The 20,380-nt window shown below is 34.4% G+C and overlaps 2 protein-coding genes across 5 annotated transcripts; both read left to right on the top strand.

The window, feature by feature from the left end:
* The first annotated feature begins 3,051 nt into the window (after positions 1–3,051).
* Positions 3,052–9,278, top strand: LOC110755356 (pectin acetylesterase 8). 4 transcript variants are annotated; one of them, XM_088253095.1, is made up of 13 exons: positions 3,052–3,076; positions 6,392–6,518; positions 6,638–6,720; positions 6,941–7,070; positions 7,222–7,301; positions 7,426–7,512; positions 7,590–7,714; positions 7,806–7,866; positions 7,948–8,001; positions 8,088–8,165; positions 8,405–8,510; positions 8,617–8,762; positions 8,899–9,278. In XM_088253095.1, exons 2-13 carry the CDS (start codon positions 6,398–6,400, stop codon positions 9,028–9,030), a joined length of 1,203 nt encoding a protein of 400 aa, XP_088109221.1. In that variant the 5' UTR covers positions 3,052–3,076; positions 6,392–6,397; the 3' UTR covers positions 9,031–9,278. The 4 variants fall into 4 exon arrangements, with proteins under 4 accessions (XP_088109221.1, XP_021812223.1, XP_021812222.1 ...); XM_021956531.2 differs by lacking the exon at positions 3,052–3,076 and adding an exon at positions 4,950–5,217 and having other exon boundaries at positions 6,398–6,518; XM_021956530.2 differs by lacking the exon at positions 3,052–3,076 and adding an exon at positions 4,950–5,217.
* Positions 9,279–13,910: 4,632 nt separating this feature from the next.
* On the top strand, positions 13,911–19,254 carry LOC110755355 (pectin acetylesterase 8). The gene is made up of 13 exons (XM_021956529.2): positions 13,911–14,179; positions 15,160–15,281; positions 15,430–15,512; positions 16,019–16,148; positions 16,323–16,402; positions 16,489–16,575; positions 16,656–16,780; positions 16,875–16,935; positions 17,077–17,130; positions 17,213–17,290; positions 18,188–18,293; positions 18,723–18,868; positions 19,018–19,254. Exons 2-13 carry the CDS (start codon positions 15,161–15,163, stop codon positions 19,141–19,143), a joined length of 1,197 nt encoding a protein of 398 aa, XP_021812221.1. The 5' UTR covers positions 13,911–14,179; position 15,160; the 3' UTR covers positions 19,144–19,254.
* The last annotated feature ends 1,126 nt before the right edge of the window (positions 19,255–20,380 follow it).

Below are 20,380 nucleotides of genomic sequence, written 5' to 3'. Positions count from 1 at the left end.
GAATAAAGGAGGAGAGAAGTAAATACCTTACTCAAGTGGTGCTTTGTATTTCCATTTTTTGGGCGCTTACTCCCCCATATTATTATTTTCAATCAATTTGGCTCAAACTATATTAAAATGGGCAAAATAACACCTACCCTTGGTGTACATTTCTATCAACACATGGTATCATATCATGGTAGGACATTTTAGGTAGGAATATATCTCTGCAGTCATAATTTGAACCCCACATGTTAACCTCCAACTGATCACATGTAATGAGAGGTAAGAGCGGTGGCTGGCCATCACATTTTGATACATTTAATTGGGCAGATTATGAGCTACACGACACGTGGCATGACTTGAATGATAGCTAAAAAATTACGTATGTATATTTTTTTAATACAAGTGATAGTATAAGCTACAACGGAAGAGGGGTTTCTTACACACACTACCACGGTGTCACGGAGGTTTGAACCTGAGATCACTGCCACTGATATGCAAGTCAATGTTCTTTTCACTGGGCTAAACTTCATTGACGCTAAAAAAATTACATTAGCATATCATAAAAGTGAGATTATGATCTCACTGGGTGACCCATCTCTATCTCTATCTGCTAGAAGGAGCTAACCATAGGTGGGACCAAAATTATATTGCCAGGTCAAACGAATTTAATCAAAACATTGCACCTTTGATATATTATGGGAAGAATTTAATGTGAGCTTTCTGAAAACAAGACGATTCTTCTGGGTACGACAATTTAGCCACTAATTCAATTTCTTTTCTCACCACGAAATTGACTGATGTGTCCTCATTCAATTGTCTCAAAATTTCATTTTCATTTACATGACCCCTAGCCATCAATTGTCTCTAAATTACATTTTCCTATCAAATTCTTGACTCTTATCCATTCAATAATTGAAACAATAATCGCCAAACTTTCCTTTTCATTTGTATCCCTGTTCTATCCATGTTTATGATAAGAATAGGTCAAGTTGACGTAGCCTGTAGGTTAGGTTAGTTATCCAGGAATGAGCTCGTCCCCTTACACTCAGGCTCGAATTCCCGGAATTCCCTTTCTGTATATTATATTAATTTAGAATAATTCTATCGCTTGTGTTAAAAAAAAGATATATTAATAGGTCAAGAGATCAATCTCTTTACTTTTTTTTTGCCAAAAAGAGATCAATCTCCTTCAATGTAACCAAAACGAAAATAAATGTAGATAATTCTAACAGTTGTAATGTTACTAAAATCATCTTATTCAAGAATAAAAAAATTATTGTCTCAAATTTTTTACACTGTAGTTTAGACACAGCGCAATTGTGGCTGTTTTGATCAACGGAGGCAGATGACATGGTTGTGAAAATGGAGTTTCTCTAGTTGTGGAAGGGCTTGCAATCGACTAACATTACCCACTGCTCCCTTTCCAAAACAATAGTGTAATCTTCGTGAAGATTAAATAAGGTACGTTAACTAGTGGAAAAGGGCTTTGACTTGCATATCAATGATCTCAGGTTCGAAAAACCCCATCCTTTCAATAGTGTATGCGTACAAAAGGCCCCTTCTCCTTCTCAACTTTGGCAAAAACAAGAAAGAAAAGTAATTGAAAATGGAGTAAAATTAGTCAGAGACTTAGATAAATAACCACCAAAAAATTTCATCTAGAGGGATTGAAATTCCCTATATTAAAAAAACAGTAAAATGCTAATGAAAGAAATACAGCAAGGAAGATGCGAAGTCCTACATCTAACATCTTGGATTGGACAAGATTGTAGGCTTGAATATCTGCTCTTAATTCTTTTTTTTGTCTAAATTTTTGTCTAAATCCAACAAAAGTCCTCCAATGGTTTTTGTCTAAATTTTTTATCTGTTCTTTTTGGAAAAGTGTCCACCAATGGTAGTGGCATGTGGATCCTGGATTTTTCTAGGCATACTTAATTCTTTATTTTCGTTTGATTAATTTTTTATATAAAAATAAGATAATTATAAAATACTTTACAACGGACCCACAATAAAACTACATAATCACTATGTAAGTATCGAACTCATTACAAATATATATTATTTTTTCTATTCGAGCGAGTGAAACTTGAGACCTACTCCAACTAAATGGAAACGAGTATCACTAAATCAAAAACTAGTTAGTTAGTGTGTGCATACTTAATTCGAATTCTAAATAAACAATTTCATCACCAGACAAAAAGTAAAAATTCACGTCATTGGGTGACAGCTTTGAAACTACATAAAGTGGATGTTAGGAAGTAGCACTAGAACATTAGAAATTAATTGATGTGCTGCTCATGTGCATTTGTGAACACACAAACGATTTGATTCTGGACCAACTAATCACCGCCATTCACGTGACTGGGTCCCACTCCAACAGATCCACCACCCCTAAGTGGGCCCCATTAGAACCAACCATGAACCTCTCATTCTCCATGCACCAACCAACACTTTGAACAGTGACAACAAAACTGCTTTTGTTGTCAACTTTTTATCAATATTTTTTTTTTTGGTTACATTGACTTTAATGGCTGGTTAACTTTTTCCCGCTAAGTTTTGGAAAATGAATAATTTTAACTCATTTATAAAAAAAAATGAAAATATAGTCAAGCATACTCAATTATAATTTCCGGTCTATAAGACTAATCTTGTAATAATTTAATCAATTATTACTATTATTTATTCCGTTTGCTTAAATTTACATTGAAAATGAGTATCGAGATGAACTGATCAATAACTCATCTTGTGGATAACCTGATCCACAGCCCTGAACTAACTTGAGCCACAATTTTCGACAAGTTGCACCTTTGTGAAATGTTAGTGAACCTCCACCTTGAAGTGAGCATCCTCGGACATCACTATCTCCTCAATGCACCATAAGGTGCCCATCACCATAGCAAGTTAGATACCACACAAACTTGACCCTTGGACAATATCTCTCCTCCTCAAGCATACTTTAGCTACAAATATGCAGTCCAAGTCTTCATCAACCCATGCACCAAAACTTTATCGGAGAAAATTTATAAAGTTTGTACAAAGTCATATAAGAATCTTGAGCAACTCCTTCCGGAACTCATCTTCTCCCCCACTAGTAAGTTTTTCCCTCAACGTCAATGTCCTCCTTTGGAGACTCATTTATTATACTTTCTTGAAGGAACATAGTAATTTTTTTTTAAAGAGTGACACAACATGAATTTATTACAAACATAGGACACAACAATCATGATAGTGGCTTTTTTTTATCAAAAATTTTCTACCCAATTTTGGCAGTGTTTTATAAAGAAAAGAATTTAATGAGTTATTTTTCTTTGGTCACTAATAAAATAAGAATGGTATTTAGGGTTAGTCGTGGAAAGATAATTAGATAATTGGTGTGCTGATAGAAGACTGAAATGAATTATTGTCCAGTTTGACTTCTACTTCTCTTTAATTAGTTTGCATTATCTTTGTCTGTCTGTTTGGAATGGGGACCCCCCAATATCATCTTAATTATATTTTACGGTCCTACTCACACACACAATTATCATGAGAGCTTGAACCAGGACCACTTGGGAGCACACCAAAAACCTGGACCAATCCAATTAACACGCCATTGATATTATGTTTTTGAATTGAATTGGATAATGATGTTTCAATTTTGCATAGATTTTGGGATTTGTAGGATTAGTTTTTTCCTTTTTTACAAAATTGGGTAATTTTTTTTCCTTCTCTTATCAAAACTTGGTGTGTGACATATGTTTGGGATATACTCGTTGGTATTGGAGAAATTTATCGCAAATTTGACAATGTGATCATTAATCGTTTTAAATTCCACATCGATGTGTAAAATTTTTTGTTTTATTTATATTAAATTCTCAAATTTCATAATTGTTGTGCTTTGAAAGTTCAGAAGGCAAGAACACGTTTCTAGACATGCCACCAATTTTTTTTAACTTCTAAAGAAAATCCAAACTTTGAATAGCATGCCATGTAAGATAAAAGTTTTCCTAATTTTATATAGAGTGCCGCAATTTCTACCCCACGTTCTATTTCTCCACCCATGTTATTTTCCCATCCACAATGTAAATTTTACAAATTACAAAAAACACAATTCTATCTTTTCACCCATCATTATTCCTAAAGTACCCTTTAATTATTAATTCAAGCAAATTTTCTTTGCTAATCATTAGTAGTTGAGATATAAAGAGGATCAAGTTGTATTTGACGGACTGGATATATGTTTTAGTCTAATATTTTGATTTTCTGGATCTTTTAGTTTTTTAGTCTAATATGAGGAGTCGTATGCCTTTTCTTTTCTTTTTGTCAAAAGGTAGAATAGGTGAGTTACATGAATTGAGGATTTTTCCCTAAATTCTTAGAAGTCATTTTACAAATGAGTAAATTTGTCTTTAAAATGTATAACAATCTTCACCAACTACCTTGGTCTATTGGTATTGGTCTCCACCTAATTGGTCTACGTTGGATAACAATTGACCCATCAAATCCAAAAATCTATGCCATTTTGACAAGCCACTTTGAAATTCAAACATCTAATCAATACTTAGAGACAAATTGGTATTGAATTCCACCACAAAAAGCAAATAACTAAAACGTAACTTAAATTTAATAGGAATATTTTGGGGAGAGAAAAATACAAAATTTGACTCATCAAGTAAATTAAGGAAATTTGCTTGGTTAGAGTACAGTCAACGGATTTAAGTCACGAAAAATAGACCTATTCTAACATAACATTTTATACAAAATACTACAATTTGCAAGTAAGACATTCTGGTTTTTTTGTTAAAGAGGAAATCCTTATAAAACAACGCGTGAGTTGATAAGATTCCTTGTAGTTTTTTACCAGTAGGCTTTTACTTTGCAGCTGAGTCGGGTTATTCCATTCGGGTCAGACACAAACCGGAACCCGTATCCAATCATTAACCCTCTTTCTTTGGAAGGGAGCGAATATAAGTGTCGGCTCTTGGGTTCTCTGCTCAAAAACTGGAAAGAGCTAATCTTTCGTAAAACGCTCTCACTCTCTGCATACAAAGAACGAAACACAAATAAAAGTTTCTGTCTTTTCCTCTCCACCATTTTTATTTCAATTTAATGCTTTGAGCTCTCTGCTCTTATATATCTAGCTGCCATTGCTCCTCAAACCCATCAACGCATAAGTTTTCTTTTGTTTCGGCATAAGAACTCAATGTACTGAACTGGGTTTCTTCCACATTCTTCTTCCTCTCTTTCGTTCAGGTACATACATGATACATAGTGGTATTTTTGGGTTCTTCATAATAATGGGTTATTGTTTCTGTTGTAAAGGTCAGCTTTTTAATTATTTTAGATCCACTTTTTCTTGTTTGTATGATTAACAACCATCTACATTCTGTGTGTATATATATATTTATTGCATTCATTGTATTTCATCAGTTCATGCTTTTCTTTTCTCTTCTCCTTTTCTTTTTTGACTGTATTTAAGTGTGGTTGGTAATGTTTCTTGTCAACTTATACATTTACAAGATAATGTTGTTGATTATTGTGCTTTTCATATAAATTGGTTAACGGGTTTTTTTTTTTCCGGTTGAACTTGGATTTTTCATTGAACGATGGGTGAGTTGTGTAGTTTGATGCAATATGAAAGATGGGGTTGTTTTTGGTCAGACTGGATTGAAATGTCTCAGGAAAATGATTGAACCAAATTGGTTCTTATTCGAAAAATGTATCAATGATTACTTATTTTAGGCCATAGATTCTGGGATGATGAGGAATCACTTTTACCTTCTAGATTTGGAAATGTTTGAATGTCTTACATAGCTGTTATGTTCCAATCTATTTGGTTATTGTGTGATTACTTTTGAATGGTCTGCTTCACTGCTCTGTTTTTGTTTCCTTTTTAACTTTACCTTTTGTGTGTGTATGTTGTATGTAGAAATGAACAAACAAAAGTAATCTTAATCTAAAAGGAGCCGATTTTATAAGATTAACCAACTTTATGCTAGCGGAACCTTGAGACCGTGCAAAGGAGCAAAAGTTGGAAAAGCTCTTTGTTGCTCATCCTTGAGCATTAAGCAATACCAAGGCTGATATTTAGACTGGGTTGCAGGATGGCTTCTAGTTGAATGTGGTGGAATTTTTGGTTTTGATGATAAGCCTTCAAATTAGATTGCCTTGCTTTTGTTGATTCCTCTTTCTCTTTATAAATAAGTTCTGCTGAATTATTTATGTGTGTGTATATATATGTTACATACATGATAGATCTATTATCCATAGATTCTTGACAGAAATTTTTTAGATTTTAAAGTTTCAAGCCACAAGCAATATTCAATCTTCAAGAGATTACTTCAAAATGAAATGTTCTGTTTCCCTTGTCTTCTTTGTTTTTTTTTTACTTTAGAATTGTTGGTATATTAATTTCTATGTTTGACAGGGGCAGATGGCTGAAGCAAAATTAGGCCAATGGTTATTTCTTCTAGCATGTGCGGTCACACTGCTGAAAGCAGCAGGAGTTCCTGTGGAAATAACTTATGTTCAGAGTGCGGTCGCCAAAGGAGCCGGTGAGAAACTTAATGCAAATATGCTGATTACAGTCCTTTTCTTTTAAGTGTTCAATTTGAAAATAAGATAATTTCTTTTTATATCCAATTTAGCTCTTAGAATTTGACATACTTTGCAGTTTGTTTGGATGGGAGTCCCCCAGCTTACCACCTTGATAAGGGATTTGGCTCAGGAATTAACAATTGGTTGGTTCACATTGAGGTTTGCCCTTTTCTCTCTGCTTCCATTACAATTTCTTTCGCCAGATAAAAGAGAGAAGAAAAGAAGGTATAGTAATAGCAATTTTCAGTCAGTTCTGGTGATCCAGAAGGATTTACTGGTAGATTTAACAAGTTCTAATATAAATTTTAATGAAAATCCAAATATTTGATAGTATATATTTCTGTTGTCATATTAATTCTTCTTTTTGTTTGGTTCTTAGGGAGGAGGATGGTGTAACAATGTCACAACTTGCCTTGGCCGTAAAAACACTCGTTTAGGTTCATCTAAGCAAATGCTGAAGGCAATTGCCTTTTCTGGGATTCTGAGCAACAGGAAAATGTTTAATCCAGGTTTGATATCTATTTTTTGCTTACAACTTACTAGAAAGAATTTATTCAATTAAAGGCTTAGTAGTTGATCAACATAGCTTTAATTTTCTTTTGTCTGTTGAGCTTCCCTTTCTTTTTAACAGTAAAACAAAAATTATGTTTCCAATGCCAGACTTTTACAATTGGAACAGAATCAAAGTTAGGTACTGCGATGGGGCATCATTCACTGGTGATGTTGCAGCAGTAAACCCAGTAAGTTACTTATTCAAGTAGCAGTCCAAGTTTTACATACACTAGAAATTGTGTATATATATACACTACCTTTCATTTTCTTTTTCTGATGGAGGGATTTTCAATAAAATAACAATTTGAGCAGGATACTGGTCTTTACTTCAGAGGAGCAAGGATCTTTCGTGCGGTCATTGAAGATCTATTAGCAAAAGGAATGGGGAACGCTCAAAATGTATGATCCCTTAACAATCACCAATTTCACTTCTGTTATCTTCAGTTCTGATGACTTGTTAGGACATTTGACTACAGGCTATTCTCTCTGGTTGTTCTGCCGGTGGATTGGCTTCTATTCTTCATTGTGACAACTTCCATGCTCTCTTGCCCGTCGGAACGAATGTCAAATGTGTTTCAGATGCTGGTTACTTTATTAATGTGTAAGCTCACATTTATTACCTTCTAGCTTTGTCCTATATTCCAAATTACAATGAGAGTTTACTTATACATACACCTTATACTGAATAACAGAAAGGATGTTTCTGGAGCCCAACACATCGAAGAGTTCTTTAGTCAAGTGGTTGAAACACATGTATTCCCTCTCTCTCTCTCTCTCTCCCTCTCTAATCTGGTGCAAACATCAATACTCATTTGTGATTATCATCTTTTGTAGGGTTCAGCCAGGAATTTGCCTCCATCCTGCACTTCAAAATTGAGACCAGGTTTGGTGAGTATTGCTATCTTGTTATGATTTTCACTTTTGACTATATCCTTGTGACTTGTAAATTCTGATCATATTCAACAACACTTTAGTGCTTCTTCCCGCAATATATGGCATCCCAAATCCGGACGCGGATATTCTTTGTAAACGCAGCCTACGATTCATGGCAGGTTAGCTTAACTCCCTGACTCTCTTCTCTGTTATGAACTCTGTTAAATTGTTTCCTCAAATTTATGTTCTGTTTAGCAGGATAGTTTTTTCATGATCCATCTTCCTTATTTAAGTGTTTTGGATGAATTAACAACTAGACCAATTTTGTTTTGAAGAAAAGAATACAAAATTTCAGCTGGGATTTCTCTTATTCTTCATCTTCATCTTCATTTCACTGTGTCTCCATCCATCCATGCAGATCAAGAACATTTTGGCACCGGGAGTTGCCGATCCTCATGGCACTTGGCACGAGTGCAAGCTTGATATAAAGAATTGCTCACCCACTCAACTTGAAGCCATGCAAGGTAAATCTCGAAATTAGAAGATTTCAACTTAAAAAATAAGAACCTTCATGACCCTTTAGAAAGAAACATGAACAACAACTCCAAGGAAATTTTCTCCTTTTTTCAGATTTCAGGGTGCAGTTTTTAAGTGCAATTGGTGGCATGACCGGCTGTCCATTAAAAGGAATGTTCATAGACTCTTGCTATGCTCACTGTCAAACTGAAATGCAGGAGACTTGGTTAATGGCTGATTCTCCGGTGCTCAACAAGACGGTAAAAACCAAACTCTTCATCCACTTTTTTCCTGGCTTTTTTTTCACTTCTTCATGTTTCTATCAGTTCTTTTTTCTTTCTATTTTTGACTTGAAATAAAATCTAATTTTAACTGTGTAAAAAACCTGTTCTGCAGACAATTGCAAAGGCAGTTGGCAACTGGTTCTATGACAGAACTCCGTTCCAAAAGATAGATTGCCCTTACCCCTGCAATCCCACTTGCCATAACCGTGTTTTTGATCCAAACCAGCACCTGCTAGAACAATAGATTAACATTCATTTGCGTGACAAAAATATATCATTTTCATTAGCTAGGTTTATAGTTTAAATTATCTCGAACAAGAAGGAAAAAAGAAGGTAATTCATCAAGTTATATGAAAATAATGAAAGCTCACCATGGCACAAAAACCTGTGTGCTGGGTGTCTTCCCTCATTGTTTATGTAATCGATCATCAAAATCTAAATTGTACTCGCATTCTTCCATCTTGATTCAAATATGAGTCTTTTTTTTAGACATATTTAATTATATACCCATTAATAGCACTAATGATATAAATAGAGTGTTGCTAAATGAACCCTAAAATTAACTGAGTACACCACACTACCAAACTATTTATTGAATTAATAATTTACCCTAATATAAAATGACGAAAAAGGATGTATTGAATTGTGAAACAAATACAAATTTAATAAGTACACCATACTCACCATATTCAGCCCTAATCAAACTTAGAGAAGTTTTCGTATTGCTTGGTTCCAGTAAAATGATTTGTCAGTCTGTTTTAGTACAAGGATCTTGTTTCAAGTACCACCCAATGAGCTATACAGATTTTCTCATTGAATTCCGTCATTCAAGATGACTGATGATGAATGAGATGGTGTTCCGAAAGAATCCTTTGAGTTTGACCCCGCTTCTTTGCCCACCAATCTTGATGAAAATCATTTATTTGAAAAAGGATAACAGAGCCATGAATATTGAACCTAATGGTTTGTCCCATGAGTTAAAGTGAAGGCAAACCTGTAATGGGTTATGGGAGAGTATGCACAGCTGAGAAATAGGAGAATTATGAAAGAGAAACTTCAATGCACAGATCTCCAAGAAAGGCAAATAGCAACATAGATAAAAATAAACAAATAAAATCTTATTTTATTGTCTTATTGGAAATTAAAATTATGCACACTTTGATTTCCTTATAACTCAGTTTGTTTGTTGTGTGCATGTGCACTAAAACACCGTTGAAAAGAGAAGTAAGATGATGAAGCTTTGAATTGAAGGAGTTAGCAAATCTACTCCCATTGTAGCTCATGAAATTAAAGATTTTGATGCAAACCCAAAATCTGAAAAGAGGCAACGAATTTATGTAAAAAGAGAAACTTGATTTAGGATTGGAATTAGGGTGTTGTGTGATAGATTGTATTAGGGTGTATCAGAGGTATTTTTGATAGTTAAATAGGGTGTACTTAGTTAATTTTACATTTTAATTAAAATATTAGGGTGTACTTAGATTATAGGGTGTACTCAGTTAATTTTAAGGTTCGTTTAGCAGCACTCTATAGATAAACCCTACACCACTTAATTTCTATAAACAAACCTAAAAAAATCCCAAAAAACGACAGCTGGCACTATTTAATTTAATTTTGATTATTAAATTACTTTGATGCCCTATTGAGTGTTTTGTGTTTTTTTTATGAGATTTTAGAGTTGGGCTTGTTTTAAGAAATCGATGGCAGTTTTGTAATTTATAAGAAGTTAAAAGCCTCTTTGTTATATTGTAAATGAGCTTTGGGTGTGTTTCTAAAGTCCATTTTCTATAGGATTTTTTTTAGGGAGTTTCACTAAAACACCCAAAATGGGGGCTGAAATTATAAAAAAACCCAACACCCAAAACACTTTATAAACACACCCAAAACCCATCATTACACACACTCAAAACCCATTTATAAACACACCCAAAAAATATACAATTGTTGATTTTGGGGTTAATTTTGGGTGTGTTTCTATGTTTAAATAGTATGTGGGTTTTTTTATAAATATATGTCTAGGATTGGGTTTATTTATAATAATCTATTTTTTTTATTGGCTTAATTATTGATATGCCCCCTGTGCTTCACCTAAAATCTCACTTTGCCCCCTACACTTCAAACTGAGTCAATAGGCCCCCTATGCTTTATTTTTGCGTCCCCCGTTACCTCATTCCGTTAGTTTGGTCAGTAAAATCGTTAACTTGCTGATGTGGCATGGGTATTTTAGTAATTTTAACTATTAAAAATTCTCAAAATTTTAAAACAATTTTAAAACATTTTAATAATCAAATAAATTAGAAAAGAGGGAAAAAAATAAATCCCCCAGGACCCGAATAGCCCCCACCACCACAACCCAACCCTTCCCCATTGCCAACAACCACCCCCAACCCATGCTTACCATTCCCTCCCCATCTTGCCACCCTGATTTCTCCTCCGCCATGGTAAAAAAACAAAAAACAAAATAAAGTTCTTCAATATGAGTTTACTGTTTATAAACTCCAATCGCATAACCCTCATGGCTGCACAGAGAATATGTGAAAATGACAAGCATGAAATCAAATCAAACCCAGTTGGAGAAGATAAGAGAAGTTCTTGCGCCTTGGGGTTTTGGCGTTCGGGTAATTTGTTGGGATGGCTACAGCTTGAGGCAGATTGGATTTGTGAGGTTGGGTGTGGGTTTGGGGTGTTAACTCGGGGTGAGTATGGCTGGGGGTTGAAAGTGGCTAGGTGTGTTGGGATTGATTATTATTAATGGTTTGGGGTGGGTGCATCACCTAGGTGGGGATATCATATTTGAACAATGATGGAGTGGTGGCCATAGGTTGGGGGCAGCAGGTGCCGGTGGGGAAGGGTTTGGTTGTTGTGGTGGTGGGGCTATTCGGGTGCTAGGGGCTTTAATATTTTTTTTTTAAAAAGAACTTTCTAATTATTAAAATATTTTATAAATAGTTTTTTTAAATTTAATTTAAAAATTGAAAATTTTTAATAGTTAAAATATCTAAAATACCCATGCTACGTAAGCAAGTTAACAATTTTACTGACCAAACTAACGAAAGGGGGTAACGGGGGACACAAAAATAAGCAACATGGGGCATATTGACTCAGTTTGAAGTGTAGGGGGCAAAGTGAGATTTTTAGTGAAGCACATGGGGCATATCAATAATTAAGCCTTCTTTATTTTATAATTTGAACCCTATATTGGGTATAATAGTGAATCTCCCCTATTTTTATACTGAAAAATCAATCCTTCACTTGGAGAATGACATTATTAACAAGGACATGACAAAACAAAAGCCAAACAACCCAACTTTTTAAATTCTCAACTTTGCATGGCAACCCACATTGGATGTTCCTCTCCTTCCCAACATGCTTGTCCGGGAATGGTTATCCTTAGACCAATCAGTTGTAAGTTTGAGGATCGCTTTATTATCAAGTGAGCATAATGTGTAGTCACTCTTGAACAAAAAAATAATAATAATGTGTAGTCACTAAAACTTCTAAATTTGTGGTAGGTAATTGTAAAAAATGATTTATCTTTAGAATACCGTCAGCTCGACTTTTAGTCTTGAATGTGAAGCCTAAATCCAAAAATTTGAGATTTTGGTATGTACTATTTCCAATCTTACCACAAAAGAGAAAGGGAAAACAAAAGAAGAAGAAAATGCGTTTAGATTTTGAATGTTAGTCGAGGCACAAAAAAAATTTCCCAAATTTTGGTAAAGCAAAATATGGTTAAAAATGGACGGCTTAGTATCACAAAACATCCTTATGGTTTACGAAACTATCAGATTGCATCCTTAATGTTTTTTTTGTATCATTCGTGTGTGGTTCTCAAGGTCAGTATATGTAATGTAATCACAAATGATTCTTGCCGTTAGGTTCCGTCAAAAACTCCGTTAGTTTGCTGACGTGACATATATATATATCACAAAACATCCCTGAGGTTTACGAACCTATCACAAATGGTCCTTGCGAAATTTTTTAATTTTTTAATTTAAAATTCATAAAATTTTAGTTTTCTTTTTAAAATTTTATGAATTTTAAATTATTTTAAAATATATATTGTATTTTAAATACACATGGCACTATATTATTGGAGATGTGGGCTCCACATATATGCCACATCAACAAACTAATGAAGTTTTTATATAATAATTTAAAGTTCATAAAACTTAAAAATGAAAAAAACCAAGGGTTTAGGGTTCATAAATGGTCCTCAAGGTTAAAATCCTTCTATAAATGGTTTTTTCATTTTTAAATTTTATAAAATTTAAATTATTTAAAAAAAAACTTCATTAGTTTGTTGATGTGGAATATATGTGGAGCCCACATCTTCAAAAATATACTGTCATGTGTATTTAAAATACAATATATATATATATATATATATATATAAATAATTTTAAAAAGAAAACTAAATTTTTTTTATGAATTTTAAATTATAAAATTTCACAAGGACCATTTGTGATATGTCAGTGAATCTCATGGATGTTTTGTGATATATATATATATATATATATACTACGTCAGCAAGCTAACAGAGTTTTTTTATGGAACCTAACAGTAGGGACCATTTGTGATCACACATACTAATCTTGAGGACCACGAATGACAAAAAATAAAATAAAATTAAGGATGCAATTTGATAGTTTCGTAAACCTTAGGGACGTTTTGTGATATTAAGCCAAAATAGACCAACACATAAAAAACACTATTAGAATTAAAAATTTGATATTTATTTCAATCGAAGAGTTGGAATAAGTATCTGACTCATCATAAATATATCATTTTCATTGTGAGTCGAAGTTGAATCTTCTTCAGGTAATAAATACCACTAACCAACCACTAGCCAACGAGCTCAGTCATTTTCCGTATATCTTATTCAAAATTTGATATATAGGGTATGGTGTTAAGATCAGTCGTTGTAATCTTTTGAATTAAAAAAAAAAAAAAAATTTGCTACATTATCTTGCGTGCATGAAGTTTCTAGGCATATGCTATCTTGTATAACGCAGAGACACTCGTCTTAATAACACGCGTTCACCGACAAGATTTGTCCTAGTCATTGGTTCTTTGCTTTGCAGCTGTTACCAATAATATCGCCTTTTAGCTTTATCTTCTCCGAATCGCTACAATAAATATAACTCTCAAAGCTCTCTGTAAAGCTAAGCTCTTCGTCCGCGATAACTCACTTTCCAAACTGTGTGTGTATCAAATAGCTTCCCTCACGCTCACCTCACTCATCCCACTTTCCATTTATTTTCCTTCCTGCTATTGCTTTCTCTACCGTTACTCATACCATTAAGAAAGAAACCCAAGTTCACAACTGGGTTTCTCTCTCTTGCATTCTTTCACTCTTTCAGATTTTTGTCTCTCAGCTTCTCTCATTCCAGGTACAGAGTAATAATGCTTTTGGTTTTCATGGTAATCGAAAGAAGCTGTTCTGTTTTACTTTTTTTTTCTTCTTCTTTATTTGGTTTCCAGGGTCGAGCTTATTTTCAAACATTGGTTCAGTTTCTGTTCATTGTGTAATGAAACTTGGTGCTTGAGATTGGATTGGAATGTCTCATATGAGCTGAATGCAGTTTGGGTTTTGGCATAAAAAACCCATCAAGCTGATTAGACTTAATGGCTAAACAGATATCAATAGTCGCTTTGGCTAGAAAAAGGATTCTGAACTGAAGAACAATAGTTTGCAATTTCAGATCTTTTTTCTTTGTTTGATAGAATTTTCAATCTAAGATTTGGAATTGATGATCTAGTAATGTGCCAGTCTTTTGCTCTGCTTTCTTTTCCTTGTGTCTGTATGTGTATATAGTTGCTAAATGGATTTCTTTTCTTCTCTTTCTTTGTATATATTGATTTTTCAAATTTGGGTTTTCCATCGAATGACTGCACGGATGGTGTTGGTTCAAAATGGAACTGGATTCTGGTTGATTAGCTAACTTTATGCTCTTATTAGTACAGAGTAAAGGTTAAAAAAATCCCTGTGTTGCTCTTCCTTTCGCATTAAGCAATGTGAAGTGAGAGAAAATTTGTTTGGTGGATTACTTTTTGGCTGGATGTATTGGGGTGCTAGCTATGACAGGAAACTGCTAAGTAAACTAGATTGCCTTGAATTTTAAAAGAAAAAAAAATGATGATACTTGTTTGGTCCTTAAACAATTATATGAATTATGGAGTTATACTTTATAAGTTAGATATAGATTATTGAGTAAAGAGAAAACTTTTTAGTTTTGAGTATTGCATTCTATTAGGAACTTATGGTACTGTTATGTAGGGGAAAACTAAGTCTACCATTAAGCTATGAAATGAATGTTCTGTATACTCTTTTTATTTTATTTTTATATTTATTGCTAAAATTTGTGTGCAGAATGGCCCATGCAAGATTAGGCCAATGGTTAAGTCTTCTAGTATGTTTACTGATATTGCTGAAAGCAGAAAGCCATCCTGTGGGAATCACTCTTGTTGAGAATGCAGTTGCCAAAGGAGCCGGTGAGAAATATTTGGGGAATTGAGTACTTCTCTAAAAAGTTTCCTTGTTCCATTTCACTTTCCTTTTAGTTTTCATTGTTCCAATAACTGTATTTTATTGTTGTTTTTACTTTTCACTCTGTGTTCTAAAATTTGACATGTTATACAGTTTGTTTGGATGGGAGCGCACCAGCGTACCACTTTGACAAGGGATTTGGTGCAGGAATCAACAATTGGTTGGTTCATGTTGAGGTTTGTCATTTTCCTGCCATGTTAAAATGGATTTAAAAGATAGAAAGGATAGCTTTCACCAAAATAAAAAAGATAGAAAGGATAGGGTGGGAATGTTAATCTTAAACCATTTTGTGTTCTCCCAGCTCCACCTTCTAGTCAATGAGAGGGAGCTTAGAATAGATTATTGGAGAAGAGAAATCTGTATATTACGTCTGAGCTTATACATTATGGCCTCTGAATGGTATAATATTAGTCAAATATTTTCTAGAAGGCTGTGAACTTAACCTTTAGTAACTCCCCCTTTTTTGGGGGGCCTATAGAAAAGAATAGGCTACAAAATATGGGGTAGCCCTTTCCCTCCCATATGCCTCTCCTCACTATACTGTTGTCCAGGTCTGGACCTGGGATCTTGAACTAGGGTGTTGGTCATGCCACTAGGGTACCAAGCATTAGCTTAGTAAACTAGTTGTAAAAGACTTTTGCATTGAAGTTTGAGATTTCTTTAATTGATATTTGGTTCTTAGGGAGGAGGATGGTGTAACAGTGTTGAGACTTGCCTTGATCGTAAGAATACTCACTATGGTTCATCAAACAAAATGGAAAAGTCGATGTCTTTTTCTGGGGTGCTTAGCAACAAGCAAAAGTTTAATCCAGGTTTGGTTTGCCTTCATATCTCAATCTTTGCTTTTTTGAAACTTGAAACAACTCCTAAGAATGACTCAATAGTTGATGAACATACCTATTGTTTTTTAGTTTGAATTTCTTCTTCTTCTTTTGTTTTTTTGTGGCCAACTGTAAAAACTGGACCCTTTTTTATTTTTATGCTAGACTTCTATAACTGGAATAGAATCAAAGTTAGGTACTGTGATGGGGCGTCATTCACTGGTGATGTTGAAGCAGTAAACCCAGTAAGTTAATAAATTTCAATCAGCGACCCATGTTTTACTATCATAAGAAATTCTGAACCTAGTGTTTATTCTACTAATTTGATCAGGCAACAAATCTTCACTTCAGAGGAGCAAGAGTTTTTCGTGCCATCATTGATGATCTGTTAGCAAAAGGAATGAAAAGTGCCCAAAGTGTATGTCCCATTCCAGGAACTGTACTTTTGTCATCTTGTCCACATTTCTGATTGTTTGTTAGTACTACTTATGATTACAGGCTCTTCTCTCTGGTTGTTCGGCCGGTGGATTGACCTCAATTCTTAATTGCGATAACTTTCGTTCTCTCCTACCTGTGGGTACTAAAGTAAAATGTCTGGCAGATGCTGGTTACTTCATTAATGCGTAAGATGTATTTTATATTATCTGTCTTGAAGACTTGACCCAATATTATCTCTAATCTATTTCAGAATTCTTAACACCTTGTAATGATTCACAGGAAGACTGTTTCTGGATCTCAACACATTCAAGCCTTTTACAGTGAAGTGGTTGCGCTACATGTATTGCATCTCTGTTCTTTAAGATAATAAAGTGGCCTCTTACTTCTTTCAGGAGAAGAGGGTTCTTCCATTTGTTAGGCCTCCATTCTGTGCAGGTGATAAGTAGTAGCTTCAGATTCTGATTATCTATTGTTTGTGCAGGGTTCGGCGAAGAACTTACCCGCATCCTGCACTTCAAAATTGAGTCCAGGCTTGGTAAATTTTTATAGTTTTGTATGATTTGCTCCACTCTTTCCTAATTACTTCTGATATTTCCTTTTTAATTGTTTTTGTTCAGTGCTTCTTCCCACAAAATGTGGTACCAGTGACCCGGACCCCAATATTTTTGGTAAATGCAGCTTATGATTCGTGGCAGGTTAGCTCATTCTTCTAATCCTTGATTTATAGAACACTACTTTCCAATTTATTGTATCTTGTAGTACTTTTCTTTCTAGTTCTTTTTTTTCTGTTCTAAAAATGATATAGAACATGTGCTGCCATTTCCCTTTTTTTTTTGGTGTGCCTATCAAAAAAATGTGATGCCAACAACTTTTTAATTGTATGCAGGTTGAAATACTTCATATCATCTTTATGATCAAAATTTTAAATTCCAACAACTTGTTAATGACATATATGATATATATCGTCTATCTGTTACCCTAAATATAAAACTGAGTAATAGTTTGGTTCATAATAAGTTTTTTCTTTTCGTCCAAATTATATATATTCGTAATATATTTTATTTTATCTAATTTCCTAGAATAAACTCAGATTCTCCCTAACACAACTTAGCCTTTCATCATTCATATCGAGTCTCTTTGCTTTGCTTTCCTTTGTAGGCTCGATAACAATTTGTTGTTGTTTTGGCTCACTACAGGAACTTTGGTTGTAAGAATAGAATTTATTATGCTTTCTTTGTTGGTGAGACAAAGAACAATATTAATTCAAGAACCAATTTCATGGAAAATGGGGCTATGATTATTTCAGTTGTCACATATTCTATCTTATTATTCTAGAATTGTATGAAAATAAAAATAGTTGTAGACTTGTAGTAGGTCACCTGAACTTTGCTATGAGACTCCAAAAGCAACGATTACTAGAAATGTATATATTTCCAATACAAATGTTGTGTACTCGTTCTCATCTTTTCTTTTCCCCCACTTGTGCACATTAGGAGAATACGTTAGCGTGCACTTTCTCTGATTCCTTGTTGTATCCATTCAGATAAAGAACATTTTGGCACCTTCTCTGATTCCTTGTTGTATCCATTCAGATAAAGAACATTTTGGCACCGGGTATTGCTGATCCTAAAGGCGCCTGGAAAAAGTGCAAGCTTGATATAAAGAACTGCTCACCCAGTCAACTTCAAACCATGCAAGGTGAATATCAAAACCCTCCTCCATACCAGCAAGCAATCCTTCACAGATTGAAGCTGATAGAATCCTTTATAGCCCTTGTGAAAATTTAAACCAAGATTTGAATTTGGTTAAATCTTTTCTGTCATAGTAAAATTTGATGGTTGGAGTTTCTTAGGGTCTCATGCACTGCTGCCTGTTCCCTTTAGTCTTTAGATGATAATAAGCAATTTGATGAAAGCATGGAACCACAAACGGTTATGTCAACTTATTAGCAAGACATATGAGTTGAAATTGATTGCTATGTTATTGAGTCCTACTTTTTCCAGTGAAGCTTCCTTGTACCTACCAAGGAAAGCTTCTTGTCCAAGAAAGCATCTTATGTATTGCATCATTGGCATAAACCGGCCGCTGGAAAATTTACTTGGGTTTTTAATATGGAATTTGTTTCAGAATATCGGTTGCAGTTCTTAGGCGCACTTAGTCCTGCCAGCAACTCCATATCTCATGGACTGTTCATAGACTCTTGCTATGCCCACTGCCAGATTGGAACACAGGAGACATGGTTGGCAGCCGACTCTCCGGTGTTGAGTAAGACGGTAAGAGTCATGTAGTCTTCAATTAACAAAAAATTGAGAATAGCTCTCTGTTGTCAATTTTTGTAGTTCTTGGTTTCATTTGACTCTGTTTGAACGAAAATTACTGAGTTGGTTTTAAATTTTATCTACAACCTAAATGTATTCTGCAGCCAATTGGGAAGGCAGTTGGAGACTGGTACCACGACCGTACTCCGTTCCAGAAGATAGATTGTGCTTACCCTTGCAATCCTACATGCAAAAACCGTGTGTTTGATTCAAATGAGCAACAAGATTAATTTATCTATGTCGAAGTGTATAATTTTTATGATATATGGACGTTTATGTAATGGCCGAGGCCTACTTACTGTTCTCAATAATATTTTACCCCTCCGAGTTTGATGATTTAATCCGGTAGCTTTTGTAATTAAAACTCAGCAGGATTGTTAACCATTCATCAGTTCAGCCCTGATATTGAGTAATTCTAAAACAAGATCTTTAAGTTTGCCTGTGGGTAATCTTTTAAACGGGTACAAGCCAAAATGCACAAAATAGAAACACAACGCAAAAACAAACTAGCAAGAGCCAAAATTTAGGGAGACCATCTTTAGAGTCAAACTTGTGTATTATCTCTCTAATAGAGGTGGAACCTATTGTATTGGTGGGTTCTACCTCTATTAGAGAGAGATGCGTAGAGAGATGATACGCAAGGTGGTCTCTAAAGATGGTCTCCCTAGCATGACCATAATTTTAAATTTTAAATTGCATATTTTTCAGATATTTGAGAGAGTATGAGAGATTTGATCTATGATGTAGGGTGATATCTTGGAGGACATGAGACCATTTTGGGTTAGATAGCATGTATTAGATAATGATAATTAATTAGACAATTGCACAATTTTAAAGAATTTTTTGACCTATTAATAAGTCTGATAAGATATGTGCTACAGAAAATATTTGATTTATGATGTTGAAAATAATTTTTACAATACTGATGCCGAACGCATATTCAGTGTTTTTTTCATTTTCATATGTTCATATTAGACACGTTTTTACTGTTTTCGTTCTCGGAAAATGTTTTCCAGTTAGTGTACCAGACATATTCTCGAATCTTGAAACTGCAAATTCGTTTTCTGATTTTCATTTTTTGAATATATTCTCGGAAAACATTATCCGAAAACGTTACCGGACGGACCCTTAGGAATTTTGGAACTGTAGGGACCTTTTTCTTCTGGCAGCTATCAAATGGGCTGGGCTGCCGTAAGGAACAAACTGAAGAAAATATCCCCTGTATCTGAGTTGAAAGATCAGACCCCAAAATGTTTCGAAAGGATAGTAAAGCCTTAAGAAACACCTTAGTTATCTTCACCAACAAAAATAATGGCTGCTTACAGATAGTTTTTTAGTGCTTACAGGTAGAATCTTAGCTTGGCATGAGAGGCTTATGGCATGGGAGCAAAGTTGCCATGAGTTTAGCACTAAAGAGAAAATTAAGTGTTCTTGGGAAAAGATGGGTATGAAGATAGGAGAGAAAGG

This window comes from Prunus avium, chromosome 5 (assembly GCF_965620075.1).
Source record: "Prunus avium chromosome 5, drPruAviu1.hap1.1, whole genome shotgun sequence".
In the NCBI taxonomy this organism is placed as follows: Eukaryota; Viridiplantae; Streptophyta; class Magnoliopsida; order Rosales; family Rosaceae; genus Prunus; species Prunus avium.
Note: the sequence above shows the minus strand (reverse complement) of the source record. Positions and strands in the feature narration are given on the sequence as shown.